This window comes from Cupressus sempervirens, chromosome 9 (genome assembly GCF_028749045.1).
Source record: "Cupressus sempervirens isolate cs-2001-9-10 chromosome 9, ASM2874904v1, whole genome shotgun sequence".
NCBI classification, from domain to species: domain Eukaryota; kingdom Viridiplantae; phylum Streptophyta; class Pinopsida; order Cupressales; family Cupressaceae; genus Cupressus; species Cupressus sempervirens.
The window spans coordinates 140,371,743-140,389,336 of record NC_143126.1 but is presented as its reverse complement, the minus strand read 5'-3'; the positions used below and the strand labels follow the sequence as shown (position 1 = coordinate 140,389,336).

Genomic DNA, 17,594 nt, shown 5'->3' with positions numbered 1-17,594 from the left:
AGATGGAGAGGCCCTTGGAAACTAGGACATAAGTGTGACAAAAGTCAGCTCCATTAAATAGAAGCAACACCCAAAATAGACGAAGAAGAAACTCCACAAAAAGAAAAATACGATCAAGAGAGTCCAAACAAAATCATAAATTGCAGTTCTAATCTCAAAATTTAATAGTCATTTCAGGATCATTGGATTGAAGACTTGGGAGTGATCACCGTGCACATTGAATAGATGAATCAATGTTCATACAACTATTGGGTAGTCTCATCTATCTCACTATCACTAGACCTAACCTCAATCTTGCAGTGAGCTACATTTCAAGCTTCATGACAGCCCCCAAGGCTAATCATTAGGCAGCAGCGAAGTATGTGCTACGTTATGTGAAGGGCACTTCAGATTTTGGACTCTTGTGCACTTGGAGTCAAGATCTTAGACTTCTTGGTTACATAGATTCAGATTGGGCAGGATTAGTTGATGACAAAAAATCAACATTTAGGTATGTGTTCAATTTGGGATATGGTGCAATCACATGGACTAGTAAAAAGCAGTGGGTTGTGGCTCTCTCTTTGACAAAAGAAGAGTACCGTAGAGCTGTTAAAACAGCTTATGAAGCAAGTTGGCTTCGAAGGATGCTTGAGGATATGCAGCTATCTCAAGCAAGTCCAACTCCTTTACTTTGTGACAATCAGGGAGTTCTCAAACTTGCCAAGAATCCAGCCTTCCATGATAGAACCAAGCATGTGGAAACTCATTGTCACTTCATTCGGCAGCTCCTTGAAGATGGATCCATTCAATTGTTGTATGTTCCAACAGCGGATCAAACAACAGGTATCCTTAGCCAATCCCTAAGTCTAGACAAGTTTGTAAAATTCAAGGGCTCTATTGGTGTTTCTGATAGATTGGGCATTAAGGAAGGGTATCAAAATAATGTTTTATTATTTATTTAATGCTCAATAATGTACTTTATTGCAATTTAGGTGATAAAATCATATCTAATATTATCTACAGTTTCTTCTTAAAAACTTGCTTATTTTGTAAATATTGTAAGCTTATTTATTGAGTGTCTTTGTTCATTGTTAATACATCAAATAATTTACTAATTACTTGTGTAATACCAAAAACTTTTGGAACTCAAAATGTTTTTGAAGAAATTTATTTTTTTCCTATTTCAGGTGGCATAACTTCCAAAGAACATAACTCATTGTCAGTTGTTGTTTCAATTGACTATTATGACCCCATTTGGGAAATGCCATGAACTAATCTACGGTGGCTAATTGCACAAGCTCTAATCAGTCAGGGACAAGCTTTAGTCAGTTGAGGTTTGACCTCTTTTCGGAGCCTCTAAAGTCTACAAAACTGAGTTCGAAGTTTTTATACCCTGTTGGCAATACTGAAAATTTTCAACAACTTCTCAAATAGACTTGATATTGCAATGAAACTTTACTGCCAGGCTGATATATCTAAAATGAACCTTCAAGGATGAAATTAGAACATTCTAAGCTCGAACAATACTAAAAATAGTAACCCTCCAAAAATAGTAACTTTGCACTGAGATAGCCTTATTGAAAGAAAAAAAACAGAAATATTTTTTAGTGATGCAAGAGTGCCCTTACAACTAGGATGCTCTTGCATCACGAATCTAACAAGGGACACTCGTCCACTGCCAACAATACCCCTCCTAGCATTACTTGTTGTGGCCTGCAAGGATTCAAGCCTATGACCAAGCTCTAATACCACTTGTTAACTGCTAGGGTTGTCATTGCACCAAAAGATTGATCCATCAATGCCCAATACAACCACTAGACTTGTAAAAGACACAAAAGGGTATGAAAATTGTCATTTCAGGGCAAGAGCTCTACTCGTATTATTTATCTCATACATGTTCTCTAAAAATGTAATCATGTCATATGCAGTACTTAGTTTCAATATAATTGGAGCTATATGATCTTTTACAGCATCTACTAGAATTTTCATGGCTTTGTTATTGTTTTTCATCCATTGATACTTTTCACTTTCTTCCCTAGGAATGGAAGGCTTTTTTTCCACAAATGATTTCTAACTCGTGTCATTTTTTAGCAATCATTATTCTAAATTTCCAAGATACAAAGTTTGATGCTCCTTCAAGTCAATCTTCAAATATAACATCTTTCACCATTTTGTATACTTAGGATATTTGATAAATTCTAAAGGCAATATTAGATGATCTCTTCTATAAATCTGATAAGAATCTTGCTTAACGAAGCTCTAATACCAAGTTCATTTATGTCAGATTTAGATGGTAGACAATTTTAACAATTTATTTCAACTATTATCTTTGATTTTACAATGTCTCTAATGTTGCCTTCAATATAATATTGCCGAACAAGAATGACAAATCATAACTAATTACAGTAAGTATGATAATGTTTTGACACTTGAGAAGGTAAGTAATACTATTCTTGTATCTTGTACTTTCACTTATTAGTTTTTTGTCCTTTCCAAAATTTCATATTTGTTAATATTTATAGATTGATGAACCGTTTCATAATATATTTGCAATTAGAGCGATGCTTAATAACCACAATGTTGTTTCATAGTATAATTACAATTTGAGCAATGCTTAATATCCATGAACAAGTTTCATAATACTGTTGTGGTAATCGCAGTCAATGATCAAAAGTTGATCAACTAATGTATAGTCAATATTAAGAGAAACAAACATAATGTAAATGTGTAGGTTTATCGATTACATATAATCGATAATCAGTCTTACTCAAAAATAAGTTTGATACAAAATGTCAATTAGATATGAAATGATTAATAATTATTTGATAACAAGATTCATATATATATATATGTATGTATGTATGTATGTATGTATGTATGTATGTATATATGTGAGTATAATTATTTGAGTTATCTAAATAATTATTAATCATTTATCATATTAACAACACTTAAAACAATTTTTAGTATGATATAAATAATCAATGTTTCAAGGCTGAATTCATCAATTTGATTTACCCAACTGACACTAGAAATCATTAACAATTATAAATTGGTGTTTAGCAATGAGGATCCATGCTTCTAGTAGGTTAGTGCATACGAATTGTGGGAGGTCGTGGTTCCAGTGTGTTGTTTTTAACCGCTAAGGTTGGCGTTACACCAAAAGCTCGACCTTTCAATGCCTAGTACAACCACTAGACTTATAGAAGACACAAGAAGCTATTAAACCATGTTGCCAATCCAGCGATGGGTGCTCAACCTATCAATGCCCGATACAACAACTAAACTTGTAGAAGACACAAGAGGCTATTAATCCATGTGGTGAATCCAACAAGGGACCCTAGTCCAATACCAACAATGGTGCTCATACAATCAAGGGTTGGCCCCTCTAGTAGGTTGGTGCCTACAAACACTGTAAAAGAAGAATTATATAAAGGCATTAATCTTTTGTCATTTCTCTCATTTGGGTTTTCGGAAAAAGCATTGTGTCATTGTTTTCTTTCGTACATGGTTGTTAAATTCAGTAATTGGTGCTATCGTGATGGATAAAGTTTAAACTGACAAAAAAAATTGTTATGCTAATTCTCCACTCACCCACCCCAAAGAAGCCAACCAATGCAAACAAAATATTTCCAAGTACCAAAACAAACAAGCAAATAACCAAAGTGTCCAAACACAAAATCTTGTAGCAATTACATCCAAGATAAAAATTGGAAAATGCGCATTGATAGATTGAAAGTGCTCTGAAAGACCTTTCCAATGCCACAAGAATCATGAGAAACGAAGAAACTAGGTATAAGTTATGAGCTCAAAGGACTACAAAATGCACAAACAATAAAACTTGAAGAAAATACCCGCACCACTGGATAGTGCACAAAATCAACTTTTCGACAATATCTCATTTGCCAAAAACTAACACATATGCTTAAGCTATGGCCAATCAAAAAAATCACCTATGTGGAACCCAAAACTGATCAAAAAATGTCCACGTCTTTAGCACCTAGGGGCTAGGGTTTAGTCACCCATGTGACCTAACACTCAACAAGCAAGAAACAATAGCCATCAAGGATGGTGGTGCTGCCCAAGCAATGGTGGTCTAACTTGTGAGCGTAAGAGGCGATAGGATGGTGGCTTTGTGCATCACCCCCCAATACTGCAATGCGCTCACAACCAAAAGAGGATGTGCTAATGTAAATAAGGAGCAAAAAAGCTCTTTGACACTCACTGTGGAATATATTCCAATCCGTGGTGAACTTGTGGATCTTGTGTCGAGGCAAAACATAACCAAACCAATTAACAAACTCTACCTCAAGTAATGCCACTCAAGAAACATGGCTAAACCAAATGCCCGACCAAAAGCACTATTCCAATCACAAAACCCATGTCCAATAAAATCAAACCAAAAAATAAATGGATCCTTGCAAAATTGTTGACCGAAGAAATAGTCAAAATGAGCAATTGATGAAGTTTGGTTTGTTGGGCACTGGTGCCAATAACAAAGTACAGGGAAAGAAAAACAACTCTAATAATTATTTGTGGAATGAGAATATTTAATAACCACGTGCCAAAATCACACAAAAAGTATGTATCCTAAGAAGCTTCAAAATATTAGGACATCATAATCATTTACTTGTGGTAAAATGCGGTCAATCCCAACTGGAGGCTTCACTACCATTTGATGTAATCTTTGACCTGGCATAGAAAAAGTATCCATATGATCAGAATACATGTCATAAGTCTTCGTGAGCAATTTGAATTCCACTCAAAAAAAATCTGTGCAAATGATGAAAACCCATATTCACAGACTGATAATATTACTTAAAATATACAACAGCTTGCTTGGATAACATGTCTATCTGCATAAATAACTTTTAATTGCAATTGATGTAACAGAATGATGAGCTTCTATTCCTCTTAACTGATCACTAATTTATTAAGTAATTTATTGTTGAGTGTTTACATGAGCTAATGAAGAAATGGTAACCCTTCTCGCCCAACTTCAAGGACAACAATTAAGATTATAAAAATAATTGGGAATTGGTAAGTGGTGCAATTATACAATTCAAATCACGATTGCTACCTTGGTTATGTTACTTTTCACATAATTTGAGACTTATAATGTTCATAATACCTTTAACAATAAAATATCCACAACAATAAGATCAACGAGAACACTTCTTTTAGACAAAAAAAAATTCATTAATTCGACAGTCCAGCATCATTAACATATAGGAACATTCTTTCCACTGAAAAAGAAGTAAACAGATTCACTCAAAAAGGACATGGAGCTTTAGACATTCCTCACAAACAAAGCTTAGTCAACCAAACCAAACCAGAACTGATGAAAAAGCCCTCAATACTAATGGGATTACCAAACTCAAAAACACAACATCGCCAGCACTTGAAACGATACATAATAAATGAAAATTTATTTGTAGCCTCTAGAAAGAGCTATACAAAGAGAAAAGAAGCTTTAGGACAGGACATATCCAGAATGCTTACAAAACAAAGAAATGTGGTATTTGGTTACAGAACATACAAAACAAAGATTATGGGAGCTGATTGAATAAAACAGGATACATGTACACAGTCTGCATGCCATTAAAATATTAAAAGGCAACTAAATGACTGTAAGATTCTGACATGCAATTTTAACTTTTTACAAACATGGCTATGGTTCAAGGTTAGCCCAATAAGGATTCTTAATAATTTAAATGAAAAAACATATTTACCCATACAAACTGAGTGGATTAATATCCAACTCTAAAGGGTTTTGGTATAATGATACTGAGAGGCAGCTGTTTTCTCTAAGTTACTACACTACCAAATAACTGGTTAAAATATAGATTTCTAATCGAAACCAAAGAAGATCAACATGGAATATGGGTGTTTACGGTACAGGGTAAAAGGATAATTAACACATGTAGTATAGCACAATACAACACAGAACAAATACTTTATTCATATATGCAATATGCACTCAATGCTTACAATCAGAATACAATGATTACAACGATGATCCAAAGTCCATCTCGGATGGTGTACATATACCTTTCCGAAGGCGTGACTCAAGCATCACGCGCCCGTTCGGATACTATTTTGCCCATCAGCTACACTATAGATTTTACTGACAACATTATCCCCCCAAAAGAAAAGTCGTCTCCGGACGACAATACAACAAAACTCAAGATAAACTAAGTACATAAATGCATAAATACTAGACAGAGGGATGCATCTCTGACGTAATGGCCGTTCGCACCCTCAACTCGTTCAGCTCTACCCGTAGCTTGTAGACTTGCTCTTTTCTAACCTTCAGTTCTGCTTCTGCTTCCATCTGAAGCTCTAGAGCTGACTGCATCATCTCTGCAATTTCTCCCAACTCTTTCTCCTTTTATGCTGCCACTTGTTCCTTTTCCGCTGCCAACTTCTGTAGCTAACTTTGTCTGTCTAACAGCACTGTCCTCTCGGATTCCCAGGCCACCCTCTCGAATTCCCAGGCTGCCCTCTTTGAGGCTAACCTGGCAACTAACTCCTCCCAAGCCCTCTAAGTTGCTACCTGATCTGCCTGGCTCCTGCGAATGGTGTAATACGCCTCCCTATATAACTTCACTATCTCATGAGTCAAAGCCTCTACTTGGCTCTCCATACCGAGGTCTCTCATCATGGCCCAATCCTATCGCATCTCTGTAGTCTCCACATCCGGCCAACCCCACTCCTCAAAACAAACTGTAAAGGTAGTCGAGCATCCTAATCTCATAAAGGATATCACTCCCTCTAGCTCCTTCACTACGAATTCCAACGCCCAAGTCTCTGCAGAAGCTAACCCCTGGCAAGCCCGAGTCACTAGAGCTGCTACATCGGTAAGAAATGCCTCTCATCCCTACCTCCTGTGCTATTGGATGTTCCTGCTGCACACGAATAGCCTTCTCCACTACTTCTACCATACGCTCAATAGCGCTATGCAGTAATCCCTCAGCCTATGTCTGCCCAACCTCTTGTGTCTACAATGGGTTCTCCTCTGGAACTGCTTCCCACGTGGGTGTCGGCAAGTACGTCACCCGAGGTGCCGGAGTACGGTGGAATCGCATACTCAAGTAAGCACTCAGCTTTTAGTTTTAGCTATCTCTTTCTCGCTCAGGTGATGCTAACAGTGTCGTGTCTACCGTAACAAGTGCATCAAAACCCACTACATCCAGGTACTAATGTCTCACCTCCCACCTTTGGTAAAGTCTCTCGAGCCGGCTCCATCATTACCTTCAGAGTGGCTATCTCTGTTGGTGACGGATGTGCCTCCACTACTGCCTCTGGAATAGCTCATGTCTCTACGACAGGCTATGTTACAACTAAAACTAGTGTCATCACCACTGGCTTCCTAAGCTGACCAAACCCTGGAATGCCATATATGCCAACAAGATTCAAATGAGTTGTAGCTGAAAGTGCAAGCCATGGGAATCTCAATGGCGTAGCTGTAATCACCTCTACCTCCTCGTCCTCTTCCTCTTCCCCATCAGTCCCACTCTCCTCTGAAGAAATCTCCTCTTGACCACTATCTGTGTTTCCATCATCTGGCCTCAGTCATTTCTGTCCGATGGTTTTGGTGCCAAGTGTATCCAAATGCCTCGACTGCATAATCGGTGATTCGCCAGGCGCAAGTCGTGCCGATTTGGCCTCCAATGCATCACTGGGGATCATCCGCATCGTTGCCTCTGGGAACAGGCCCATGGCATAATGCGGTATGTAGAAGGTCTTGTGTTGCAATGTTATGAATTCCGACATCCATTCGGCCAACAATGTTGCCCAGTCATATACCCTGCCATGCAAAATTCCGTTCATCATCGCTACATGTGGAAATGAAATATCCGAGGCACGGCTCGAACCTATGAGGCAACTCTTCACGATGTCCATCAAACAACACCAGTAGCCTTCCTGAATATTAGATTTCTTCAACCCTCTGCCCTTTGATGTGTCTGAAAGGGCCTCCTGCTCTACCTGCGACAGGTCTCCACACACGACCTGTATCAACTGCATCTTTACTTCCTGGCTCATCTTTTTAGGCTTACTTTCTATTTTCCTCCCTCCTTGAGCATGGCCAGGTATCCCAAATACTCGTGTAAAATCGATCGGTTTGAATGACACTACTAAGTTACAACCAAGATACTCAAACGTACTAGTTCAAGAGAACCTATCATATGTTTCTATTATTATGCGTAGAAACCCTCGTAGTCTCTGATACAAAATACTAGGATTTGCACCACCCATTCTACCTGTGCTTTTCGGATACTAGCCTTCACCTGGTGGTTGTTTGGAGTCTCCTGCCACCACTTCCGGCATTCTGCACCATTTAACCCTTTGAATGTAACACTCTGCACTTTAGGAATATCTGTCGCAGCTGTCTATTTTGGTTGCTTTACTTTCTTCTTACTTGCACCTGTACTGGTCCCTCCTACTACACGGACTCCGGATGACAATGTCTTCACATTCTTGTTCATGGCTGAGTCTTCGTCCAATTTCTTTTTCCGAGTCCTTTTTCTAGTTGACTACATAACTGTCACTTCTTTTGTCGTTTTACTGGATAGCTCACAAACTGTTAGGTCAGTTGTTTTCTCCATCCAATCTTGTTCCTCTCCTTTTTTTAGCCATACGGATCCATACAATCTTCCCTTAATGCCTTGTGAATGGCTTCTCTTTTTGCTGGCTATCAAAGGTATGGTTGTTGCAGCTACTTCTCCTGGATTCTGGTACAGCCCTTCTAGGCCCCCTTCGTCCGTACGGACTAATTTGTTTCCTGTCTCTTGCTTGCACGATTGCTTTTGATATGCACATAGAAATGCCATACAGTACGGTTTTAAGTCTTCACTTCACCCCTTGGCCGTACGTCTGTTGGCTCACCTTGCTTTTAGCCGTACGATTGTTGTCTTCTACACAAACTCAAACCATATGGTCCCCTCCTTTATAATGCTGCATGGTTTTTTTTGCTTGACTCTTCCCCATACGCCGTATGGCCGTATGGTTGTCCCTTTCCTCTCTGTTGTCACCGTACACCATACGGACTTTGTTTATTTTGAGAGTTTGTGAATAAGTAGCATTCAACACCGTACGAACATTATTATGCATACTAGTACATGCAGGAAAAGATTATAACAACAATGCCCCTACTTGATATTCTACAAGCTATTTGTAGGACTTGAAGTTTTTGGAAGACACAACCATTGACCCTACCCTCATGAGTATAGTTTGAAATTTGAAGTACATTTCCTGAGCAACAACTACTTATTTACAAACAAAGTTGGATACAAAACATGTGATCCATTAAAAGAGCATATATAATAGCAATTTGATTCACCCCCTCCAAAAAGAAGTCAAAGACTCATCCAACACAACTCATTCGCAACATGAGAAAAAAGTAGAGACAAAGTCAAGGATGAATTATATCAAATCCAGACAAACCGAAAGAGGCTGCCTGCCACACCTCTCAATATAAACTTCTGCTCATAAGTTCATTCGTAGGGCTTTTGAGTAATGTTCCATTCTTATCATTGCATGCACCAATGCATCACTTGGTAGTTTAGGTTGTTCTATAATTTTGGATCAAGAAAACAAGGGCTTCTCACCCTAACTATTTGTTTAAATTATGCTCTTACCAATCTTTCCAGGCAGCGCCACTCCTCCGGCGGCTCTCGGTGACGATCTAAGACTCTAAATCGCCCACGTTTATATCCTTTTGTGACTGATTTCTTTGTACCAAGGACGGATCTTTAGTCCTTACCGTGGTTTTCCTTGTGTGATTTCTTGTTTTGATTCTTCTCAGTCACCATTTGGTGCTCTTGCTTTGGCCGGCTCTTTTTCTTGTATGCTCAGTCCCATAAACCCTTGTGGTTTTTTTGTTGGACATTAATATTATTATCTCATCTTATCTTATTGTCTCCCGTCTTCTTTTTTGTTTGCCTCATTGATGGTTTTCAGTTGAATTGTTGAAACTTGTTGAGCATTAGCAAAGTGTTTCCGTCATTAAAATGAGCCGGTCGCAGCAAATACCCATCAAGACTATTCGCCTAAAAATCAAAAATAGAAATTGACAATTCTTTAAATATTTTTTCCTTGAATTGCCAAGTTTTTCCTTAAAATTGCCTAGTCGAGGATGATGATTTTCATCATGTCTCAATCTGATCCAAAATGTTGGCTAAGCTAGTAAAGACAAAATTCCAGTCTCAACACTAAGTTCGTAGGCAACATCCCTTGCCAACTGACCCTAGCTATAGGACCATCAAGTCTCACCAACTTATTTCCCTCAACTTTAGGGACAACAACTAACTCATTTTATCCCCATTGTTGCATCTCTGGTCCCCAATGATCAAGTTCAGATTGTTGGTATTGTAGCTGCAGGAGATATCCTGATTACTTGCATAGTGCTTGGAAATATGAAAAGAAATGCAACATGCGACGATGCGTTTGGAAATATGAAGAGACTCACATTTGGAGATGAAGAGACTTCTAGTTATGATATGAAGAGTCTCAATTCAAGATATATATGATTGTTTTGTGTAATTAGTGTTGTATTGAGTTAGAAGAATTGTATTCAGACCTCTATTATTCAATAAAAGATATATTCAATAATGGGTTTTTCCCCTCAAGTTGGACGGTTTTCCCAAGATAAATTGTTGTGTCCTAGGGCTCTTTATTTTGTTTATTGTTGATAATCTTTATTTCTGGGTAAAACACTAACATGGTATCAAAACCAGTTTAGATAAAGGTAAATAAGGGAATTTCTCTTGTTCATTATGTTCAGATGTTATTTTTTATTTGATAATTTGCCTAGCGCATTCGCATTGGCTGGATATTTCTTGAGACGAAAACTTTCAGGTATTTGACAGGAGAGTTGGATGGATTCTTCTTCAAGTGGTAGTTTTGTGACAGACTCTACAATAGTGCTAAATCTGTAAGAATTCAAAGTCAGTTCTGAAAAGTCAAGAGATATATTTCTTGTTTGAAAATTAAATTCCCAAGTTCTGAATTTATTAAGTCTAGCGGTAGGAATGTATGAAAAGAGATTCAATATCCAGTCGTCTAAGTTTTCATTCTTCAATATTTGTGATAGATATTATTATTCCAACCTGTGATTAGTATTGGCCAAGGTTATTTCAATTAAGGTTCTTAATTGATAAAATATATATTGTATTGTGAAGTTTGTAATTCACACGGCAGTTTTATATAAGCTTGAACTTTTATACAATGGAGACCAGAAACTATTTGTGTGTGGGCCACTGGATATGGGTGTGAGACAAATAATTTATAGAGATGGGTCGGAATTAACATTTGTGCAAGATTTTTTAGTTTTGCAGGTTTCAAATAAATAAAACAATTGTTTGGTCATATTTTTTGTGGATGCAATTATTGCGAGACTACTTCAAATTCTAAACCTTTTGATTTAATTTTGAAATAATATAAAGTTTAGCCCTTTCTTGCAGGCTTGATGGAATATGGTAAAGAACTATATTTTCATAACATGGTTCAATATGGGCTTGTTTAATTTTTCCCAATTACAAAGTAATTCAAAAATAATCGCCTGTTATTAACAGTGATCAAGAGATCAATTTATACAAGAGACTGAACAATGTTTCCTTCAGGAAAAATCGTAAAGAATAGAAACATTCTGGTGCAGAAGCACCCAAATAAAAAATGCCAACTAGAAGATTTTACCTTGGGATTTGTATAGGTCCTTGTGGGGTCAGTTTAACCTATGCTATATTGTTTTGGAACAATCTATAAGCTGTTTTGGCAAGAGACAAGGATTTAGATTTTTCTGGTTTAGTTTTTCTTCTGTAATAATCTAGAATGTTCCATAGACCGTCTTAGCAAGTTTAAATAGAATTTTAGGTTTAGGTTTAGGTCTAGCTTGAGAGCAGAGTTTCTGGATACAAAGTTACGAAGAGAAGAAATCTACAGGAAGAGCTAATGTATGTACTGTTCATTTGATAAATTAAATAGAAAAATTTTATAATCTATCTCTTGCTGGTGTTGGTTCCTATTTCTATTTTGTTTGCTTCCATTGTGTTTTACCTCTGCATCATTTTTGGTATCAAAGCTTGGGGAAAGCTCCTAAAGTGCTTGGGAAAAGCTTGGGGAAAGCTTTTGGATTTTGTGACAAGTTGAGGAAAGAACCTAAAGTGTGGCCACAAGACTAGGTTGAGTGGAGAGAACCTAGATAGGAGACAATGGTCACAAGAGAAGATTTATCTCATGATCAAAAGATACTTTTAGATGCATGGGTTTCATATTGTAATTTTCAGAAAAAGAAAAGGGAGGAAGAGGAAAAAAAGAAAAGAGGAGGAAGCTAGAATGAATCAAGAGATAGAAGAGAAAATGAGATTCCTAATAAGGGAACTTAAAAAAGGGGAAGAAAATTTAGCGAGACTAAAAGAGGAGTTGAAGAAAAATATGGAAAAAGAAAATAGTGATCTGGAGAAACAATCCTTTGAGATTACAAAAGCTTGTGAAGATGGAATAGAGAACTCGGTTGCCATTGAAGAGAAGATTTGTCCATTGGAAGGACAAAATGAACAAATAGATGCTGATATGAAAAGTTTGCAACAAATAGTTGTTGATGAACCTGATGATAAAAAGGTTCTTGAAGATAGGAAAGAGGTTGAAGTGGTAATTGTTGATGAGCCTTGTGATGAAAAGGTTCATAAAGATGGAAAAGAGGTGGATGTGTTGGTTCTTGATGGAACCAGGAAATGGCATTTGAAGTTAAGAAAGAAAGTGGTATGGCCTATCAAAAGGATACTAGTAGCAAGGAAGAAGACTTGTGATGAAGCTAAGAGGATAGAGGAGGCTCCAATAGTGATGAATTTGTCTCCAAGCATGGAGATATTGCAGCATAAAGACATAATAGCAAAGGCTGCAACAGTTCCTACAATAACCTAAATTGGTGAAGTCATATTTAATGAGGTTCCATCTAATCGATTCATTGTAGGTTTGCGGGAGTCCTATCTGAATGTGTACACACATATGACAACTGATTTGGATACTAGTCAAGAGTACAAACAGCAAATGCCAAAGAATTGGAAGGCACGAAAGAGGAAGGCCAATCCAAGGGACTTGGATTTATTGTCCCTGGGAGTATGGTGTAGAAGCACCCAAATAAAAAATGCCGACTAGAAGATTTTATCTTGGGATTTGTATAGGTCCTTGTGGGGTCAATTTAACCTATGCTATATTGTTTTGGAACAATCTATAAGCTGTTTTGGCAAGAGATAAGGATTTAGATTTTTCTGGTTTAGTTTTTCTTCTGTAATAATCTAGAATGTTCCATAGACCATCTTAGCAAGTTTAAATAGAATTTTAGGTTTAGGTTTAGGTCAAGTTTTTGGAGAACAAAGTTTTTGAATACGAAGATACAGATAGAAGAAATCTACAGGAGAGCTAATGAATATACTGTTCATTTGATAAATTAAATAGAAGAATTTTATTATCAATCTCTTGCTGGTGCTGGTTTCGATTGCGGTTGTGTTTGCTTCCGTTGCATTTATCTCTGCATCACATTCTATTGTAGAAACAGAAAATTAAATATTAGAAACATTCTAATATTTACAGAAGATAACAATAGATAACCATTAGATACTAAATAAAGATAACAGAAACTATCTATTATCGGAATACCCTCTCTTAATGATTGATCTCATAGTTCAAAATATCGTCGAGATAGTGGCGAGAAGCATACTTCTTGCGAGAAATTGCAGATAGCGGAAAAAGTCGTCATTTTTTCGCCATGTCTCTAAGCCAAGAAGTTCAACTTCTCGCCGTGAGAAAATGGTGAGATCTTGGCAACTTCTCGCTAGAAGTTGTTAAGTTCTCACGGGCAGCACATGAAGTTGCCAGTTAAGTGACAGTCACGCCTAGAAACGGCATCATTTGTGCCTTTTTGCAGCATTGAGTTTGTTGGGTGTGGGAGAAAGGTTTGGGAGGATAAAATAGGTGTTTGCTAGTGATTTAGAGCAATTGCCAGTGGATTCGGAGTGGATTTGAAACTCTTTTCAAGCAAAATCCAAATTTACAAGTAAGCTAGTTTTTGTTCTTTTGAGTTAAAATTTGTTTTGCTTTGCCATACTTAATATCTTGCATCTAACTTAGTTAAGACTCTACGAATACCATTTCTAATGTTCACTAACATGTTTTAAAGTGTAATGACAAATATCTAACGGTATGTTTTTGCAATTTTCTCCAAAAAAAACATTTTTTCCTCGATAATTTCATAATCTAATATGTTTATTAAATCTCTAAATTTGTGGCTTATTTTGTATGTGTAAGTTGATGTTACATTAAATGGCCAACATGGCTTTCTTTGCAAGTGGGTCAAATGCAACATCTTCCAGTGGCTCCGTAGCATGTCCATTTGGATTCATAGGCAAGCACCCTATGTAATGTTCCCGTTATAAAATAATTTGTTAATCAAACTACTATTAATGGGCCAATTGAGTTAATATATCTCGGACCTGTTGATGTGTGTTTTATAACCCACCAAACAGTAGAACAAAATACCGAAATGTCTTATCCTCTCTTGAATAAAGTCTCGTGTATGCTAAGATTGCTAGAAGATCATACGATAACTTCAAGGTTCCTTTAATGTCAGGTCTTGACTACGGATAAGATCGGTAGTTGATGTGAGTTGTTGATGATCACAAGGGGCCTTACGTGTTTATTCAGACTCATTTCAAGCCATACTGGATGTGGGAGCTATCTTAAGGTTTTGCAATGAAGTACTTTTTTAGAATTTTCACAAAATATGCAGAAATTCAGTAAGATAGGATTCAGGAATTCTATTGTAATCCTAAGGGTAGTGATGACAACAAATAGTATTCTAGTGGAAAAATTCATCAATTTACTGAGTTCTACTTCGCCAAGTAATACTACAACTACGCGTGAACTAGTGCAATCTTCAAGGGTTATGCCAAAGATTTTCATACCACTGCATACGCCATCATAAAGAACAATGTCTATGAATGATAGAAGTTAAGCGTATGCATGAAAGGGGTTCAGGCTAACTTTGCACAATGAGTTAGAATCACTAAATCGTAAAAAGTATGAACCAAAAGAACTCATCAATACACTATCATATTCTTCATTGTAATCACCACACATTAACTAGGCCAAACTTAATCTAATTCAAGAAATTTAAGAGAACAAGCAAGCACTAAGACACATCAAGTATTCACCAAGGTCCAATGAAAACTTTATTATCTCAGTAGCTCATAGCAACAATCTCATAAAAATCTCCCCTTACAAATGAGAAATGAGGCTTTTATATAGGTCCTCGATTACAACAGGTGGCCAAGATGATCACAATAATCGATGGCCAAGATCGTGCCACATCAGCCCTAATTAGGGTTAGGGCAAAGGAAAGGAATCTACATTAATGCAACAAGGAATCCACTACTGTAGTGGGTAATAAATGCCCACTATGCATGCTCGTTTAGGAAGGAGTGGGGTGTAATAAAATGACCCCTAAGAACACCCACTATGCATTAAATGCATATATCCTTGATTCCCCCGCCTAAAGGAGCAAAATCGATCTAACATTGTTTCCAACTCCTCTGTACTGATGCATGGTGCAAATTCTTGCTTGAATTCTAAAACTGCAATTGCTCTTTTTGCTTTTCCCAAGCTTTCATCCCAATTTGGTAATAAGCCTTAGTAGTGTGCATCGTATTCGAGAAGATGGAGAAGTTCTCAAAATCATCTCTTTCATAGACATTTAGTTGAAAGAATTCCTCTAACTTGACTTTCAGATTATCAGTTGGCATTTCTTCTTCCACCAATCTCTACGATAACAAGGATGCAACTGCGTTGGATATTCCTTGCTTGATGTTGTCAAAAATCTTCTTCCATCGAGTGGATTCCTTGGTGAAGCTCTCAAACATTTCCTTAGCTATGATCACTGCACTGTACCATCAAATAAAATCATAGACATCCCCCTTGCTGATAACTTGATCGTCGATCAATTCTTGCTTTGGGGTCTCCATCAAACTCTGAATGTCAGCAATCACCTCTTCTTGTTAAATATGCTCATCCACCCATGATTCCTCCATGCACTGGATCCTGGAGAGTGCAACTAATGCCCTATTGTGTACTTGCACTAATTTGTCTCCATGTTTGAAGGCTTCCTCCTGAATTCCTTCGACCCAAACCTTTGCACCTTGAGCAGTAAGCTTGATTCTGTCAACATCACCTACCACTTCAATGGAAACACCTGTTGGAAGGACAAATGATGGACCCTCTTCTCTTACTGGATGAGGCAAGTTATTGATGTATTGACATAAGGCCCTAATTTCTCTTTTCTGTTTTTCGTACCCTTCTTCCACTTTCTTTAGCCTATCCTTCAAAGCCTATGTAGACTCATCAAATTTTACTAATATCTGCTCTCAGGAGACCCGACCAAGATTTATTTCTATAGCGGGGTATTCATTTGGGGCAATCTGATTTTTTCCTTTGTCAACCGTGGGAGTCACAATCTGCAAGATTCTGGATCCTGATTCTCCTCTCATGAATTTAGTATATCTTCTTGATTTCCCTTGCTCTTCCAATCGGTTTGCTCGGTCCAAAATTTCCTATAATTCAATTGCCGGATTAACCTCCCTTTGTTGACGCAATTGAATTCGTTGCCTCAACCATTCTGGAATGGGTATACTTTGGTCTCCCGGAATCACCAATTGCTCTTTCCTTTGGACTGCTTGAATGTCGATCTCGTCTTCACCTCTTGGACTATCCACTGTAACCTCAGGAACTATGGCTTCAACATTTGGAAGATGTATTGCTAGTACTAGAGTTTCTTCCTCTAATGGACCATCTCCATCGTTAATCATTTCTCGTTCTAAGATTGTAGCGAGACATTCCTCTATAGCGATATCTTGATCTCTCCCTCTTTCTTGCATGGATTTTTCATAGGCATTTATACTTAGTCTATCATGAATTGGCCTATCTAAATTTTCTTCTCGCTCAAATCTCCTTATACTTGTCCCTGCATCCTGCCTTTCAAATGTTTCTATCTCTTGAGCACTTGGAGTGCGACTCGGAGAAGAGGGAGCATTTCCATGCTTTTGCTTCTTATTTTGAGGTTCCTGGATGACTTCCTCAATCCTAGGATGCTTTTCTCAAGGTACCTCTTTCCCTTTCTTGGTTCCTACATCCTCGAATGGAGTTCCTCTTTCCTCAACAGTCCCTTCAGATATTTGTCCTGATCTTTCATCCCTAAGTGGTCTATGACCAAGCAACCTATATGTGAATCCATTAGCTAGTGCAACTAATTTTTCAAGCTTATGCTCAATTGACCACTTTGTAAAATCCAAGACTGGCTTTGAAAGAGCTTCTAGATCTGTAACTTCTTTCCTCTTCCAATCATATGGTTAAGCTATCATTTCTGGATTGAATCCCTTTCGTATCATGTTTGGGTCCTCCTCCATTTGATCAGGAACCTTGAATATGTTGCATGTTTTGATAATGTTCAATGGTAATCTTGAATGCATCTTCTTTCTAATCTCATTCTCATCTGCCGCATTTGCCCAAAAGTCTTCAAAGGTGAACTTTGTGTCGGTACTTTGATCCTCCTACTAATGAGATCT

At 37.5% G+C, this 17,594-nt stretch overlaps 1 protein-coding gene across 4 annotated transcripts in view; it reads right to left on the bottom strand.

Annotated features, from left to right (window-relative positions):
- LOC149537905 (methyltransferase) overlaps nt 1-17,594 on the bottom strand; it is a 243,251-nt gene that overhangs the window by 104,739 nt on the left and 120,918 nt on the right. For 2 of the 4 annotated variants that reach the window (XM_089799320.1, XM_089799317.1), the window contains exon 8: nt 4,610-4,671. The exons of the other annotated variants lie outside the window; for them this stretch is intronic. In XM_089799320.1, coding sequence (XP_089655446.1) covers nt 4,610-4,671 — 62 coding nt within the window. The remainder of the gene's footprint in view (nt 1-4,609; nt 4,672-17,594) is intronic. 4 annotated transcript variants of the gene reach the window in all.